This window comes from Cnephaeus nilssonii (assembly GCF_951640355.1).
Source record: "Cnephaeus nilssonii genome assembly, chromosome: 20".
NCBI classification, from domain to species: Eukaryota; Metazoa; Chordata; class Mammalia; order Chiroptera; family Vespertilionidae; genus Cnephaeus; species Cnephaeus nilssonii.
Window position 1 is genome coordinate 21,085,744 of NC_137091.1, and position 13,751 is coordinate 21,099,494.

The following is a 13,751-nucleotide window of genomic DNA, read 5'->3' on the forward strand; positions in this document are numbered from 1 at the left end:
TAACCACTCACATGCCTGCCTGCCTGATCGCCCCTAACCACTCTGCATGCCAGCCTGATCAACCCCAACTGCCCCCCCCTTCCAGCCTGATCACCCTAACACTCCTCCTCCCTCCCTTCCCCCCCCCCCCCCCCCGCCAGCCTGCTCGCCCCCGACTGCCCTTCCCTGCCGGCCTGGTCACCCCTAACTGCCTCTGCCTCAGCCCCACCACCATGGCTTTGTCCGGAAGGACGTCCAGAAGTCTCCCGATCTAATTAGCATAATAATCTTTCATTAGTATAGATATTTAAGATAGTCCACCTCATAGAACCCAGGGCATGAATTGAATGATGCTTGCCAGAGGCTGAGGGGAGAGGGGAATGGGAGTTGCTACTCAATGGGTACAAAGTTTCAGTTATGCAAAATGAGTAAGTTGTAGAGATGTATAACACTGTACCTATAGTTAAGAATGTACTGTATACTTAAAAATATGTTAAGTAGGCAGATCCCATGTTAAGTGTTCTTACCACAAAAAAAGAAAAACCCTTAGCATTAGACAGTCACTCCCCATTCCCTCCTGCTCTTGACCCCGATCTACTTTTTGGCTCTGTGAATGTGCCTATGCTGGACATTTCATGTAATTAATTGTATAATAGAATATCAGCATATTTTTGAGGTTCACCCACACTGTAGCATGCTTTGGTTCTTTGTTCCTTTTCATGGCTAAGTAATATTCCATTGCATGGATACATCACATTTTGTTTATCTATTCATTATTTGGGAGACATTTGTTTCCACCATTTGGCTCTGGTGAATAGTGCTGCTATGGACGTGTATGTACAAGTATTTGTGAGAGTACCTGCTTCTTCCATTCATTTTTGCCTTGCATTACTATATCACGCTAGTCATCACCATATTTTTTCAAACCAGAAATCAGTGCACTTCGTCTGTGGGTATGTTTAGGGGGAAAGTCTATCCAGGGAAATCCTTTGTCTAATGCTGCCTCTGCTATACATCTATCCCTCTCCAAGCCCCCTAACTCTCTAGCCCCAGGCCACTTATTTGGTAAGGAATCCCATTTTGCCTTCACATAATTAACAGTGTGGTATGCATGCCTTATCTCTGCAGTGAGGGCCTTCAGGTCCAGGTCCACTTGGGCTTCTGTGTCCCCCACAGTGCCCTGCATATGTTGGGTGACCTGAGCAGTTCCAACCAGTTCTAGACCCGTGCCTGCTTTGTGCCACCTGTCTGCTGGTGACTGACCCTCCCCCACTCTCCCGTTTCCCTCTGCAGACGACGTGCTGACTAAAGACGCAGGCGAGTGTGTGATCTGCCTGGAGGAGCTGCTTCAGGGAGACACGATAGCCAGGCTGCCCTGCCTGTGCATTTACCACAAAAGGTACGAGAGGGGGCAGGGCCAGCTCAGCCACATCCCAGATCCCACAACGGAGAGAGAAGGCAACCCTCCTCACTAGCCATTCTGTTTTCTTTGGATGAGGGACGACTCTTCCCCCTCCCCACGCCCCACTCCTGGGATGTGAGTGGGGTTGAGACAGAGGCTGGCAGATGTGCTGGGTATAGGGCCGAGCCGAATGGCCAGAGATTTTGCTCTGGGTTGATGGCCTGGCTGGCTGCTGGGTGATGGGGAGACCTGTGGAGCTCCACAGGTTGGAGGTGCTTAGGATCCCACAGAGACAACAATATCTTTCTTTGGAAATTTGATTCTTTATCCGTCTCCCCAGCCTTTTCTTCCTCTGTGGGCCCCTCTGCTCTGCAAAGTGAGGCCCCTCGTCTGTGAGAGAGAGACAGTATGGAGGGGTGTGCTTGCTGCCCCTGCATCCGCCCCTTCTCCCCAGGCCAGGAGGCAGGAATAGCCACTGCGTTGGGGGCCAGGCACTGAAGCTGCTATAATTAGCAGGGCCGAGGTTTGTCCTCAGGCTCCAGCATGAGCCTCATTCTTGTTTCCAACTGGAAAGAAGACACCTCCCTACCCAAGACGGAGGACGCTCTGTGCTGCCTGTGGCTGCCACCTGCTCTTGGCTCCTCGAGCCTCAGCGCTTCTTCCTGACACATGGGCTTTTCCAAAGCCTGACTCACGGGGCCACTGGCCACAGGCAGTGGTGGTGCCGGCTCGCAGATGTGGCCGATGCAGGGGAGGCTCGAGGTTGGCCTGGAGGGAGGGGGTCTTGGTCCAGGGCCAGCACAGAGTGCTACAGTTTCCTGGCCAGGCACCAACCAGAACCAGAGAAGGAAATGTTTGGCTCTGGGGAGAATTATGCAAATTACCTGTCTGGATCCTGTCTTCAAAAATACCCAGATGTTGGTTTACAAATCAGAAAGCTATCTTGGGGCAATCTGTGTTCCCTCTTTGATTCAGGCAGTTCTTTCTGTAAACACTGGAGACCAGGGTTTCACTGTCAGGCTTCTGTCCGGCTCTCCTTAGCAGTGCCACTGAGCCAGAGGGCTGTCCTTCTCTGGGATGTTGGCTGCTGACCACAGCCAACCGAACCAGGTAGCTTGGGGGTCTCCTAAGAAGTCACCCCCTAGAGAGGGAGCCTCGAAGCTGCTCCTTTGACTCAGGAGAGGGCTGCCTCAGGTCCCCAGAGCTCAGAGTAATGGCCAGCCTTTGAGCCTTAGGGATAGCTGGCTAGCTGCTCTGCACTCCGCCCCTTCTCACCAGTAGCTGTTGCCACTGCTGGGTCCATGCAGGTAAGGCCTTGATCCTTCTCAAGGCCACAGCCCACCCTTCTAGCATCCAGATGTACCCAGTCCTGTGCCCACCATACCGGGTTGGCTGCCCGGGCTGTGCCAAGATCAATCTTGGTGTTCTGCCTTCTTCCTGCTTCAGAAAGTAGGTATCTGGGGACATGCTTGTTTTCTCCTGGGGTCGCCGCAGGCGAGATTTAGGAAACCCCTACTCAGAAATCTGACCCTCGGAGCGAGCCCCCTAAGGCGCAGCCTGGTCAGCGGTAACGTGTCTCCCCTTGCCGCTTCCTGCCTCAGCTGCATAGACTCGTGGTTTGAAGTGAACAGATCTTGTCCAGAACACCCTGCGGACTGACCCTGCTGGGCTCGCTTGCTGACTCCTCTCAAAGGTGAGCCGGTGGTTGGGGTCTGGGCTCAGGGATTGGCATCTGTCCACTCTGGGGCCTGGGGGTGGGGACTGAGTTGCCCTTACATACCTCCAGGAGGGGAGCATCTTATCAGTTAGTAGTTCTGTGGTGCGTTGGAGGGTGGCGGCGGGGGGGATTCTGGGAAGGCTAAGAGATGCTATCTTGCATGGTTATGAAAAAAACAACAACAAAAAACACCTGCTCAGTACAGTTGATTCTTTGAGGAAAGACCAGTCTATTCCAGACGTCTAGGGCGAATCTCCCTGAAGAAGGTTCAGGAAGAGCCCCTTGGAATGTGCCAGGTGGGAGAAGCCGCATGAGCTTGGGCCCCTGGGCTTGCACCTGCCTGTGCTTGATGAGTGGCTAGGGCAAGTCCTCGCTCCTCGTCCCCCTGTGGACAGTTTGTGGGACGGTGCATTGTCCTCTGTGGTACTCATCAGCGATCTCCATGGCTAGTGCTTCCCGCTTCAGGCCACCTCCCTCACGCACACTGCCAGGTGGATCTGAGACATCCAGGCCAGACTCAACCCAACCTCCCAGCCCACACACAGCACGGGTCCTGGTTCCACAGCAGGCCCGCAGCTACCTTCCCACAGTGTGCACACACGTTCCCAGTAGAACCTTGTGGTCTGACCTCTCCCTTTCTCCCCAAGGCACCCTGCTTCACTGCTGGCCATCCTCTCCTGTCCCCTCCAAGTTCTGGACTGGTACTTTATTTTACCTGGGAAACAGACAAAACCCCCAGGGAAACCAAAACCCTGACTCCACCTCCTCTCACATACAAAAGTTTTGGGGCCTCTCTCTCTCTCTCTTGTTTTTTTTGTTTTCTTTTGTGTTAGGTTTGTTTTATTTATTCCAAGTAAACTTCCAGAACAGCTGATGGTGGCAGACAAATCAGGGACATTTGCTCTTTTTACCTTCACCTGAAAAACTGAGGACATGGGGAGAAGAAACAGTGAGGGTGAGAGTGAGGCAGAGGGAGTGGAGCCTGGCGCTGGAGTGCGAGTCCAAATTCCCGGCATGATATTTGCCTTCTCGGGCCGCGGACTGGAACCACAGGCGCCCAGCCCGTCCTCAGCTGGACACACAGGCTGTCTTCAGCCCGGCGGGAGCACAACTTACGTATTGTGGTCCACACAGGGACAGCCAGCCCCGCTCCTGCGAGGAGGCTTCGGACACTGGGGCAGAGCTGAGCTGGGGACACCAGTGGGAACAGGGCACCCCTGCGCACTGACTTCCAGAGAATGGTTCTGCCTTTCTCCCTGAGGACACCAAATTGGATGAGTCATGAGTTTGAGAGAAGAAAGAATCGACCGCCCTCCTTCCCCTCACCCCTCATCCTAGGAGGGAAAGGGCATTTTCTTTTTCACCTTTGAAAGGCATTGTGGGTCTGTCTCTAACGTGTTTACAAAAAAAAAATCATAAAAAAAAAGTCTAGTGTCGACTGGTGTTTTCGCCCGTGATGTTTACAGATTGCTGTCTGCTGCCCGGCTAGAGCCCACCCAATGACAAAGGGACAGAGCCAGGTTCAGTGCTGATGGTGCGAGAGACGCTCGCTCGGTCCTCCTGGCCCAGCGCCCCGTCGGTTCGGCCCTCGCCATCAACAACCGCTCGGCCTTGGTTTTCTTTGCCCATTTTCCTGGCTTGGTTTTGCACTTTTCTCCCCTTGGGACCCTGAGATCTTGACTTCATTGCCAAAAAAACAACCCATGGAAGACCTCCCCCCTTCATTCCTGATTCTTCTCCCTCCTTCCCTCCTGGTTCTGGTCAGTTCAGAGGACTTCACAATCACAAGTGTCCTGCAAAAATGCCTGAACATTTTTCTTAGGCCCTTGTGGATTTTTTTCCTGAAAACTTAAACCAACAGAAGACTTATTAAAGGAACATGTACAGCTACCCGTTTTCAGGCACTCTGTTTGAGAACATTTTAGCCATTGATGTTCACACGTGGCATCAGCTCATGCAAGATAGGTTTCTGTATTTATATATTAAAATACAAAAAAACACCATCCTTATAAAATGTTTTAAAAAATGTTCGAAGTTGGGGGCAAAGCTTTCTTCATTAGTCAAGATGTTTTGATATGGTATTAAAATCATGTCTAATAAAAGATGCATTGTGTGACTTTATTTTAATGGTGCTGTTACACAATCCGGAAATGGGCGTTGTGCACCTGTCTCCCACTTCCTCCCCCTTCACCTCATTAGCCTTCCTTCAGGGTAATACTTGGTACTGCACGTGTGACGGGGTTTTCAGAGCATTCGTGCCTGGGTAGAGGGAACGTGGCAATCAGACCCCAGTCCCAGAGGTTCACTAACCCTTCAAGCATCATGGAATCAATCTGCCATCACCTGTGGAACAGTTGTGACAAAACACTTCTGCAAAATCTGCAGGGGCAATGATCTCGCAGCCACTGGAGGCTACAGGGATGTGCGTTTTTCCAGCGCCCGGCCCCCTGCCCCCCTTCTTCCTCTGTTCCCCGTCACACGTCCTGCCTGCCTGTTGCTCAGTCCGTGCTCAGTGCTGACTCATGGGCATGCTTCATTGAGGCCCAGAGACAGGCCCTGTTTTGGGGCTAAGCCAGCTCGGAGCCACTCAGGGCTCACAAGAGTTGGCACAACTTGGGCTGGGCGGGAAGCTCCGGGCAGTGGATAGCACTGCACAACTGGCCTCTATCCCTGTGCCAGACAGGCCGCCGGAGCAGCATCCCAGAGCCCCCTGCAGAGCCGACGAAGGACTGCTCTGGAGGAGTCCGCTCCAACCTCTGCCCCTCTCCGTGCTCTGCTGCCTCTAACCCACCAGGCCCTGGCTCTGCAGCCGTCTTCCATCAGACGCTTCCTGAAGCACCTACTCTGCAAGGGCATTGCAGGCCCGTGAACTAAGGGACAGGCACGCTCAGCGTGTTCAGAAAAAGACGAAAGAAGAGGATGTGTCTGAGCTGGGCCTTGGAGTCAGACCCTCCTGAAGCGGAGACCCCCCAGGACCGGTGCTCACCATGGTGGCCAGGATGTGGGCTCAAAACTGTCTGCATGTGGCTCCTCTACTTGGCAGAATGATCTTGAGAAAATGACTTTACTCATCTAAACCTCAGATTCCTCGCATGTGAAAGGACAAAGTCATGCAACTCAAAGGTCACCGTGAGGGTCAGAGAGTCTGCCCAGAAGCCCCTGGCACGTGCAGAGCAGGCTCTCCCTTAGCTACGTCACCACAAAGAGCATTGTTCTATTCACAGCACCGCCTGCTTCTGCCTGGCAACTGTGTCTCCCTGTTCTATATTTAATTCCTCCAGCAAAGCTCGCCCTGAAGGAGATCTCCTTGCCTGACCCCTGGGCTGCAGGCAGAGGGCTATATGCCCACCTCCGTTGCTTAGGCCTGGCGGCTTTGGCAACATCTGTGAGCCAGGTGGGGCAGGGCTAGAGCCCACACCAGGTGCTATTCCAGGCTCCTGGGGCTGATGCTAACTCCCCTCCTCACCCCCAACGACTTGCCCTCCCACCTGGCACACTGCAGTCCTCTGCTGACTACTGGGTCCTCCGGATCCAGACCTGGATTGCCAGCTCCTGGGAGGGGGTGGGCCAGGGTGTGTGGGCTCCCCAGGTAGAACTGATGTCTGCCATCCTCCGCCCAGATAGCTCTCAGAGGGGAGGGGAGGGCAGGAGCCAGGGGGTGGGTTCCACCCACTGTCTTTGGGGGCTTCCTGGTCAGGAGCACCTCACCAGTATAAAATCATCTAGTAGCATTTAATGTTGTTGAGGTTTATAGGAGAATGTCCTTATTCTTAAGAGACAGATGGTGAATTATGTAGGCGAATGATGTCAAGAAATATGTAAATTTCAAATGGGTTTCTCCAAAATACACCCAACAAATAAGACAAAAATATTCCTTGTTGAATCTTCAGTGGCTGGTATGTCAGTGAACAGTGTACTTGTTCTTTCAACTCTTCTGTATGTTTGGAATTTTTCCTAATAAAAAAATTATGGGGAAATAGCCATTTGTTGAGCATCTACTAGTTGCCAGGCAGTGGGAGGCCTATCAGAGAAGAGCCCTGTCCTGTAGGGGAGAAACCTGGGAGGTGGGGTCTGTGAGCTGTCTCTGTGGAGTACATGAGGCCAACCTGTAAGGGGTCGTTTGGGGAGGGACTAACGAGACCTGCCCCACACCACCCCTTGGCACAGCTACTGCTCCCATCCAGGGCAGCGGGGGGCGGGGGGGGGGGGGGGGCACAAGTCACAGAGGAGCAAACTCCAGGATCAACCCAGTGCTAGTTACCACAGAGGAAGGGTTCCTAGAACAAGTAGACTAACGCGTCACAGAGGGCGGCCTCTGCCCAGGGCCTGCACAGTGGATGGGAAGAGGTGAGGGGGTGGAGGGGTGGAGGCAGGGAAGGAAGTCAGATGGCTTGGAGAGAGAGTCAGGCGTGAAGGAGGGTGCCCCTGCCAGGCTGGCCAAGCCTGTTTCCTAAGGCGCCAGGAGATGAGGGAGTTGGGCCCACCCTATATGCTCCGGGGGCCTGCAGTGGGTGGAGAGTTTAGAGATTGGCTTCCAGGACAGCACTCGCCAACATCCTGCCCCCCTCCCTGAGGGCTGAGAGCTGTAGGCCCTGACGGGAAAGCTGGGCCCCAGCAGTTGCTGGGGTGTCAAAGTTTATGGTGGCAGGCGCCCTCTAGTGGGCTTAGGGGGAACAACTGTCAGGTACCCCAGACAGAAGCTCTAGCCTGGGATCCCAGGGCACGGCACGCCTGGTAGACAGATTCTGACTTTGAGGGCAAAAGAGCTGGGAGTTTAATAAATCATTCCTTGGAGAGGTGTGGTACAAGGAGAATAACCTCACTTCCATTTCCAGTGATTCGTAGCAGCTGCTTAAAGGACATGTACAGAATGTTCTAAGGCCCAGTTGGCACTCATTGGCGGAGTCTGTCATAAGTGATGTTGACCATGGGCAAGTCCTCAGATTCTGGGGTTCCTGAAGGTGACCTCCCTCTGTAGCCTGAGCACCATCCCCTCCCCAGGCTGCAGTAAGTCAGAGGACAGGTCTGGAACGAGGGGTGGGGGTGTCACTGTCCAAATGACCTGGGGGAAGGGGCTGCACAGGAGGCCATTCACAGGTTCTGCCTGCTCACCTCCAGGCAGCCACAAATGGGGTTCAGGTTTATTAGGGCTAAGGGTGCTGAGTTCCTCAGACTTCGTCCCAGGATCCCAGCAATGGGGAGGCCTGGGGGAGGGGAGTCATCTCAGTCTTCGGGACAGGACTGGGTGTGTAAGAGAGAGAAGCAGCAGCTTCACCGGCTTACAGTTACTGAACCAAAGGCTCCTGGGGGGACAGCAAGAGGGCCAGGGAGGGGCCAGGCCTTCAGGCTTCTCTCCCCCTTCTGGCCTTGAGCTCCAGATAAGAGGCAAAGGCAGGGCTGTGCTGTGGCAGGAAGAATCCAGAGAGGATGTTCCACTGTCCGGGATTTGTGTGCCAAGTGCTCGGAGCCCCTCACAGCACCTTGCCTGGATTCATGAGGCCTCGGGGATCCAGTGTGGCCTTGAGCTGCCGCATGGTCTCTATGCCCACGGCTCCCACCTCCTCCTGCAGCAGCTGCCGTTTGCCCAGCCCAATGCCATGTTCCCCTGTGCATGTACCATGGAGTGCCAGCGCCCGCCTGGGAAGCAGTGAAGAGACCATCAGCGGGGGGCTCCCACTCCCCTCAGTCTCCCCCACCTCCCTGGCCCAGACTGTGCTCTTACCTACCCAGCTGGTGTGCAAAGGCCTCAACCCTGCAGAGCTCCTCAGTATCCTCCGGGTCTACCAGCAGGATGCAGTGGAAGTTGCCGTCGCCCACGTGTCCAACAATGGTTCCTGGGGGCCCAGAGGACCGAGCTGCTGTTCCCAGCCCAGCCTCCACCCCCTCCCCCCTACTCCAGCAGTGGGCAGGCAGCACCTGTGAGCCCCGAGGCCTTCAGGTCCTCCTTGGTCTGTACCAGGATCTCCGGCAGCCGGGAGATGGGCACACAGACGTCAGTGGCGTAGCCCTGGGACAGGGGCAGGCCTGTGAGATTCTCCCCTCACCTTCTGCCTGCCCAGAGGTAAGGGGTCACAGTAGTCAAGGTCTAGGGGGCTTGCCTGCTCTCGAGGGCTGTTTCCCCTGTACAAGATGATGGCTGGGGCATGTTCTCCAGACACTGCCAGCCAAGGCTTCCACAGCTCTCTCCTTGCTCCCCACCCTTGCTGTGTCCCTCCCCACCCCCCCTTCCCTGTGCCCGCGGCCTGGCTCCATGCAGAGGCCCCTCCTGAGGGTTGGGCAGACGACTGCTTTCCCTCTAATGGCCAAGTGGGGGCAGTTCTGCCTGCTGTGGGCTTAGCCTGCTGCTCTGGACACCAGGGCAGTGGGCTGAGCAGAGGGTCCGTGGGTCCCGCTCCCCCTCAGCCCGGCTCACCTTGCAGCCCGGCCGCAGAGCCAGGGCTGCGTACCAAGCATTGTGCCGGGCGGCCCAGAGCTGGCTGCGCTGCTCCGCCTCCTTGGCCCAGGAGAAGTGGAAGGCTCCATTGGACTGGGTGATCTCCTCTGCAGGGGACGGGGGAACTGACTCCAGGCCCTATGCTGGGCAGCCTGTGCCCCTGCCCCCCAGCACCCCAGCGCACCTGTCCGCTGCACCTGCTCTACCAGGGCCTGCTCGGAGCCATGGAACTCGAGGAATAGCGTGGGTGCCACGGAGCAGTCCAGTTTGCTGTACCTGTTGCAGGCGTCCATCATGACCTCATCCAGGAACTCTGGGGCCAAGGAGAGGGCAGGTGAAGTGAGGGCTGGTCTTCAAAGGGGGCCTCTTCTGAGGAGCCCACCTGGACTGCCCAGTTCCTGGCTCACCAATGCGGGCCACAGGTACAGCAGCCTGGAGGATGTGCACGGTGCTATCCACGGCCGCCTGGACACTGGGGAACGCACAGGTGGCGGCCACCGTGGCCTCGGGGGCAGGGTGCAGGCGCAGAGTGGCGGCTGTGATGAGGCCCAGGGTTCCCTCCGAGCCCACAAAGAGCCCGGTGAGGTTGTAGCCAGCTGCGCTCTTCCTGGACCCCGGGGACACAGGTAGGTGAGTGGCTAGGCCACGTGACAACGGATTTCTGGTCAGAAGTCTGGAGCTAGAAGTTGGGGCACTGTCCCCAGGCCCCTGCCAGGGGTGGTACTGAGCCCAAGGTTGGGGTTGCCCTCTCAGCTCAGACTGCCATCACAGCCTAAGTCCCCTGGCACAGGCTATGTAGACCTTGTGCAAGAACGAACCCCAGTGCCATCAGCTTTGTCCCCTGTGACAGTTTTAGAAGCCCGGCCGGTGAGGGGAGCGGCGCAGTCTCTGTGGGGGGAGGGTGCTCACCGGAAGTGACGGCCCAGGCCCGCGGTGTGAAGCAGCTGCCCGCCAGGCAGCACCACCTCCAGGTTCAGCACGTTGTCCCGAATAGTGCCGTAGCGCACAGCGTTGGTGCCTGAGGCCCCTGTGGCTGCCATGCCACAGAGAGAGGCGTCTGCACCTGGGTCTGGAGAGGGCAGGCAGGAGGCAGCCTGGGGCAGACGCCCGGGGGCAGAGGGGACCCTGCAAGCCCCCAAAAGAGCCCTGCCTCCAGGGAGCCCTCAGGGCCGCAGCCTACCCACAGGAAACCAGAGGCCACTGTCCCGCAGGTGCGTGTTGAGCGCTTTGCGGGTGACGCCGGGCTCCACCACCACAGAGAAGTCTTCCGGATTCAGCGCCAGGATCCGGTCCATGTGGGTCAGATTGAAGCAGACACCACCCTGGCGGAAGGGGTGTCCGGGGTTAGGTGACCTAGTTTTTCTGCCAGCCACAGGCCCCAGGCCCCCACCTCGAAGCTGACCCTCCCAGCAGCCAGGCCAGCTCCTCAGTTGGCCAGTAAGGAGGATTGGACCTGAGCCACCACGCTGAGTGTGACACGAATGCGACAAGGGTGATGGGACCAGGGAGGGGCCACCATACCTGCACAGCACAGACTCCGCCCTCGAGCCCAGTGCCTGTGCCAAAGGGGATGATGGGCACGCCTTGGCTGTAGCACAGGGCTGCCAGCTGGCTGACTTGCTCCACATTCTGGGGCCACACCACGGCGTCCGGGGGTCGGCACCTAGAACCAGACCCTCAGCAGTTTAGGGGGGGGCAGGAGACTCCCTGGTCCTGCTCAGGATCCCCAAGGTATTATAGGGCCTGGGGCTGCACATGGGACTGGGGTATGGAGGAGAGAATGCCAGAGGACCCCAAAACAAACGAGTGGGGAAGAAGCCAGCCCAGAACCCTCACTCTCCACCAGGGGCTCTGACGGGGGAGGGGACCCCCACACCTGTGCATCGACTCATCGTGCCCGTGGTGTTGTAGGACTGCAGCAGCAGTAGACACGTGGGGGCTCCCCACAACTGCCTTCAGAGCCTCCACAAAGTCCTCGCCGAGTTTGCCCTGCAGGGAAGAAACACTTGGGGCCACGGGCCTGCCCCTGTGGCGGGGGGTGGGGGAGGGGAGGGGACGAGGGGCTGGAGTGGGAGAGGGGCTGCCTGCCCCCCTGACACTGCCTCTGAGGCCCAGGCCTTGCCAGTGGGCCCACCAGACGCAGATCCACTCTGCAGGTAGGCCCCTTTCCAAACAGAACCCCGGGGGTCAGTGTTTCACTTCAGAAAAACTGCCACTGGACGAAAAGAACCGGATTCACTCTACAAAAAGGGTCGTCAGCAGGGTTCCATAATGTAGCCAGTCCTGCCACAGTGACCTGGAAAGGTTACTCATCTCTGTCCCTCCTCTAAGGCCAGCCAGGCGTTGCTCTACGCCAGGGACAGAGCTTGAGGAAGGAAGGACAGGAAGAAAAAGCTCCATTGCCCACCAACTACAGTGCCCCGGCCCCATTCGGCCCTGCCTGGGACTTGTAGGGCTCTTAGAGCCTTTCTGGGGCTTTCTTCCCATTTTACAGATGGACAATCAAGGCCAGCGAGTCAAAGACAGAGCCTAGCCTAGAACCCAAGCCCTTGCCTGCCAGACACTCTTTCAAAAGGTGTGTATACATCCGGGTGCCCCAAAGGGACACCCTGCAGCCCACAAACCTTTCATTTGGCATTCTCCCCCCCCCCTCCCCCCACTTCCCCCTTGACAGCCTGGGAGCCTTGGCCAACTCACTCAACACCCATGCTTGACACCGGGTGAGCCCATCGATCCTCTGTTCAAGGTCACGTGGTGCTGGGGCAGCACAGAGCCTGGTGGGACTTGGCAGGTGGGGGGAGCCCACCCTCCAGGGAGCTTTCCCTGCCTACCTGCTTTATCCTGGAGCAGTAACCCCTCCAGGGGAACAGCCCCCAGGTTGCTGTGGCCCGTAGCAGACTGGCCATAGCTGGGCAGTGGCGAAAGGGGTGTGGGCCCTTAAGCTGGGACCTGCACCAGCCCATTGGCTGTGCTCAGGGTGGAGCCTGCTTAAGGTGGCACTCCTTAAGGTGGCACTGCCAGACCTTGCTGAGTCAGGTGTGTCTGCCAGGATCCGCACTTCTAAAGGAGAGGCTTGCCTAACACAAAGGGAAACCGAAGAGCAGGGCTTCCCCGTGGTTCTTCAAACAAAGGCAGGATCCTTGCCACAGTCTTAAAGGTCCTGCCAGTTCCCACTTACCTCTCCATCTACCCCACTTCCTTCCAATCTCCTCTTTGGCCTCCAGCTTCATATTCCCTTCCTGCATACTCCCAGCTCCAGCCAGGTTCAGGGCCTTGACCACACCCTTGTCTTTCTCACCCTGCAAGTCTCCGCTCCCGCTCCCTTGTCATAGAGTAGGTGAAGTCAGGGCTGTGAGGAGGAAAAGTGCAAGGAATGAGATGGAGTAGGGCAATGAGGCAACCCAGGAAACCTTCCTGGAAGAGGGGGGACTAAGGATAAACAACAGTTCACCAGGTAAGTGAAGACTGTTGCATCCCTTTCATCTCCGCCCTCCCACTGGGCAGATCCCAGGGTCCTCCTGGCGATTGATGTGGCTTCTGCTTTTGAAAGTATTTGGAGCTCAGTTTTCCACCCACAGCAAATTTGATGGAGCATGTAGCTAACATTATTGTGATAAATCTATTCCTAGTGTTTTTCTTCCCAATCTAATCGGGAATACAAACATCTACTTTGGTCCTTCTCCCCAACCACACTTGAATGAATTCACATTTCCACTCTCGATGTGTGGCTTGTCTCAAAAAACTCCTCTTTCATAGTTGGCTAGTTCACATCACGATTCAGTGAAAGTCCACTAAATGTATTTGTTTAATGTGTCTCATAAATCTCTTACAATCAGCAGCAGTTTCCCTCTCCACGCCTTTTTCCATGCCATTTAATTGTTAAGGAAACTGGATCCCCTGTTCAGTAGAATTTTCCACATTCCATTTTTGGATGGTTGCTTCTTTGTGGTATTGATTCATGTATTTCTCTAATCTTGTATGTGGTGCTGTCCAATACAATTTCCTGTGCTGATGTAAATCTACACCTGTGCTTCCCAGTATGGTAGCTATTAGCCACATGTAGCTAATGGTATTAGTGCTGTCTGTTTGGGGAAGCGATGCCAGATAGAGCGTGTGGCAAACCCTAAAAGAACCACCATGTGGATCCCTAAGGTCTGGAGCAGGGCCATGACATCTGCAACCAAGAGCTGTTATACACGATTCAAAAAACTGCCCCTGGC

At 55.9% G+C, this 13,751-nt stretch overlaps 2 protein-coding genes across 9 annotated transcripts in view; one reads left to right on the plus strand and one right to left on the minus strand.

The window, feature by feature from the left end:
• ZNRF1 (zinc and ring finger 1) overlaps positions 1–6,712 on the plus strand; it is a 103,415-nt gene extending 96,703 nt beyond the window's left edge. Inside the window, exons 3-5 of one of the 6 annotated variants that reach the window (XM_079800716.1) lie at positions 1,273–1,378; positions 2,983–3,074; positions 3,932–6,712. In XM_079800716.1, coding sequence (XP_079656842.1) covers positions 1,273–1,378; positions 2,983–3,040 — 164 coding nt within the window. In that variant the 3' untranslated portion in view covers positions 3,041–3,074; positions 3,932–6,712. The other 5 variants (XM_079800715.1, XM_079800717.1, XM_079800718.1 and 2 more) reach the window with 5 other exon arrangements.
• A 671-nt stretch (positions 6,713–7,383) lies between these two features.
• Positions 7,384–13,544, minus strand: LDHD (lactate dehydrogenase D). 3 transcript variants are annotated; one of them, XM_079800713.1, is made up of 11 exons: positions 12,363–13,544; positions 11,408–11,520; positions 11,053–11,194; positions 10,712–10,853; positions 10,441–10,600; positions 9,939–10,138; positions 9,716–9,844; positions 9,511–9,638; positions 9,015–9,105; positions 8,825–8,932; positions 7,384–8,735 (listed from the first exon to the last, which is right to left on the minus strand). In XM_079800713.1, the coding sequence occupies exons 1-11, from the start codon at positions 12,492–12,494 to the stop codon at positions 8,638–8,640; spliced, it is 1,443 nt and encodes a 480-aa protein (XP_079656839.1). In that variant the 5' UTR covers positions 12,495–13,544; the 3' UTR covers positions 7,384–8,637. The 3 variants fall into 3 exon arrangements, with proteins under 3 accessions (XP_079656839.1, XP_079656838.1, XP_079656840.1); XM_079800712.1 differs by having other exon boundaries at positions 7,481–8,735; positions 8,821–8,932; XM_079800714.1 differs by lacking the exon at positions 12,363–13,544 and adding an exon at positions 12,229–12,254 and having other exon boundaries at positions 7,494–8,735; positions 8,821–8,932.
• Positions 13,545–13,751: the final 207 nt, after the last annotated feature.

Coding starts and splice junctions, on each gene's coding strand:
- LDHD (XM_079800712.1), bottom strand. CDS start 12,494: ATGGGCTGGTGCAGGTCCCAGCTTAAGGGCCCACACCCCTTTCGCCAC. Junction 9,106..9,510: donor CTCTGCGGCCGGGCTGCAAG/GTGAGCCGGGCT, acceptor CCCCTGTCCCAG/GGCTACGCCACTGACGTCTG. Junction 8,736..8,820: donor TTTGCACACCAGCTGGGTAG/GTAAGAGCACAG, acceptor ACTGCTTCCCAG/GCGGGCGCTGGCACTCCATG.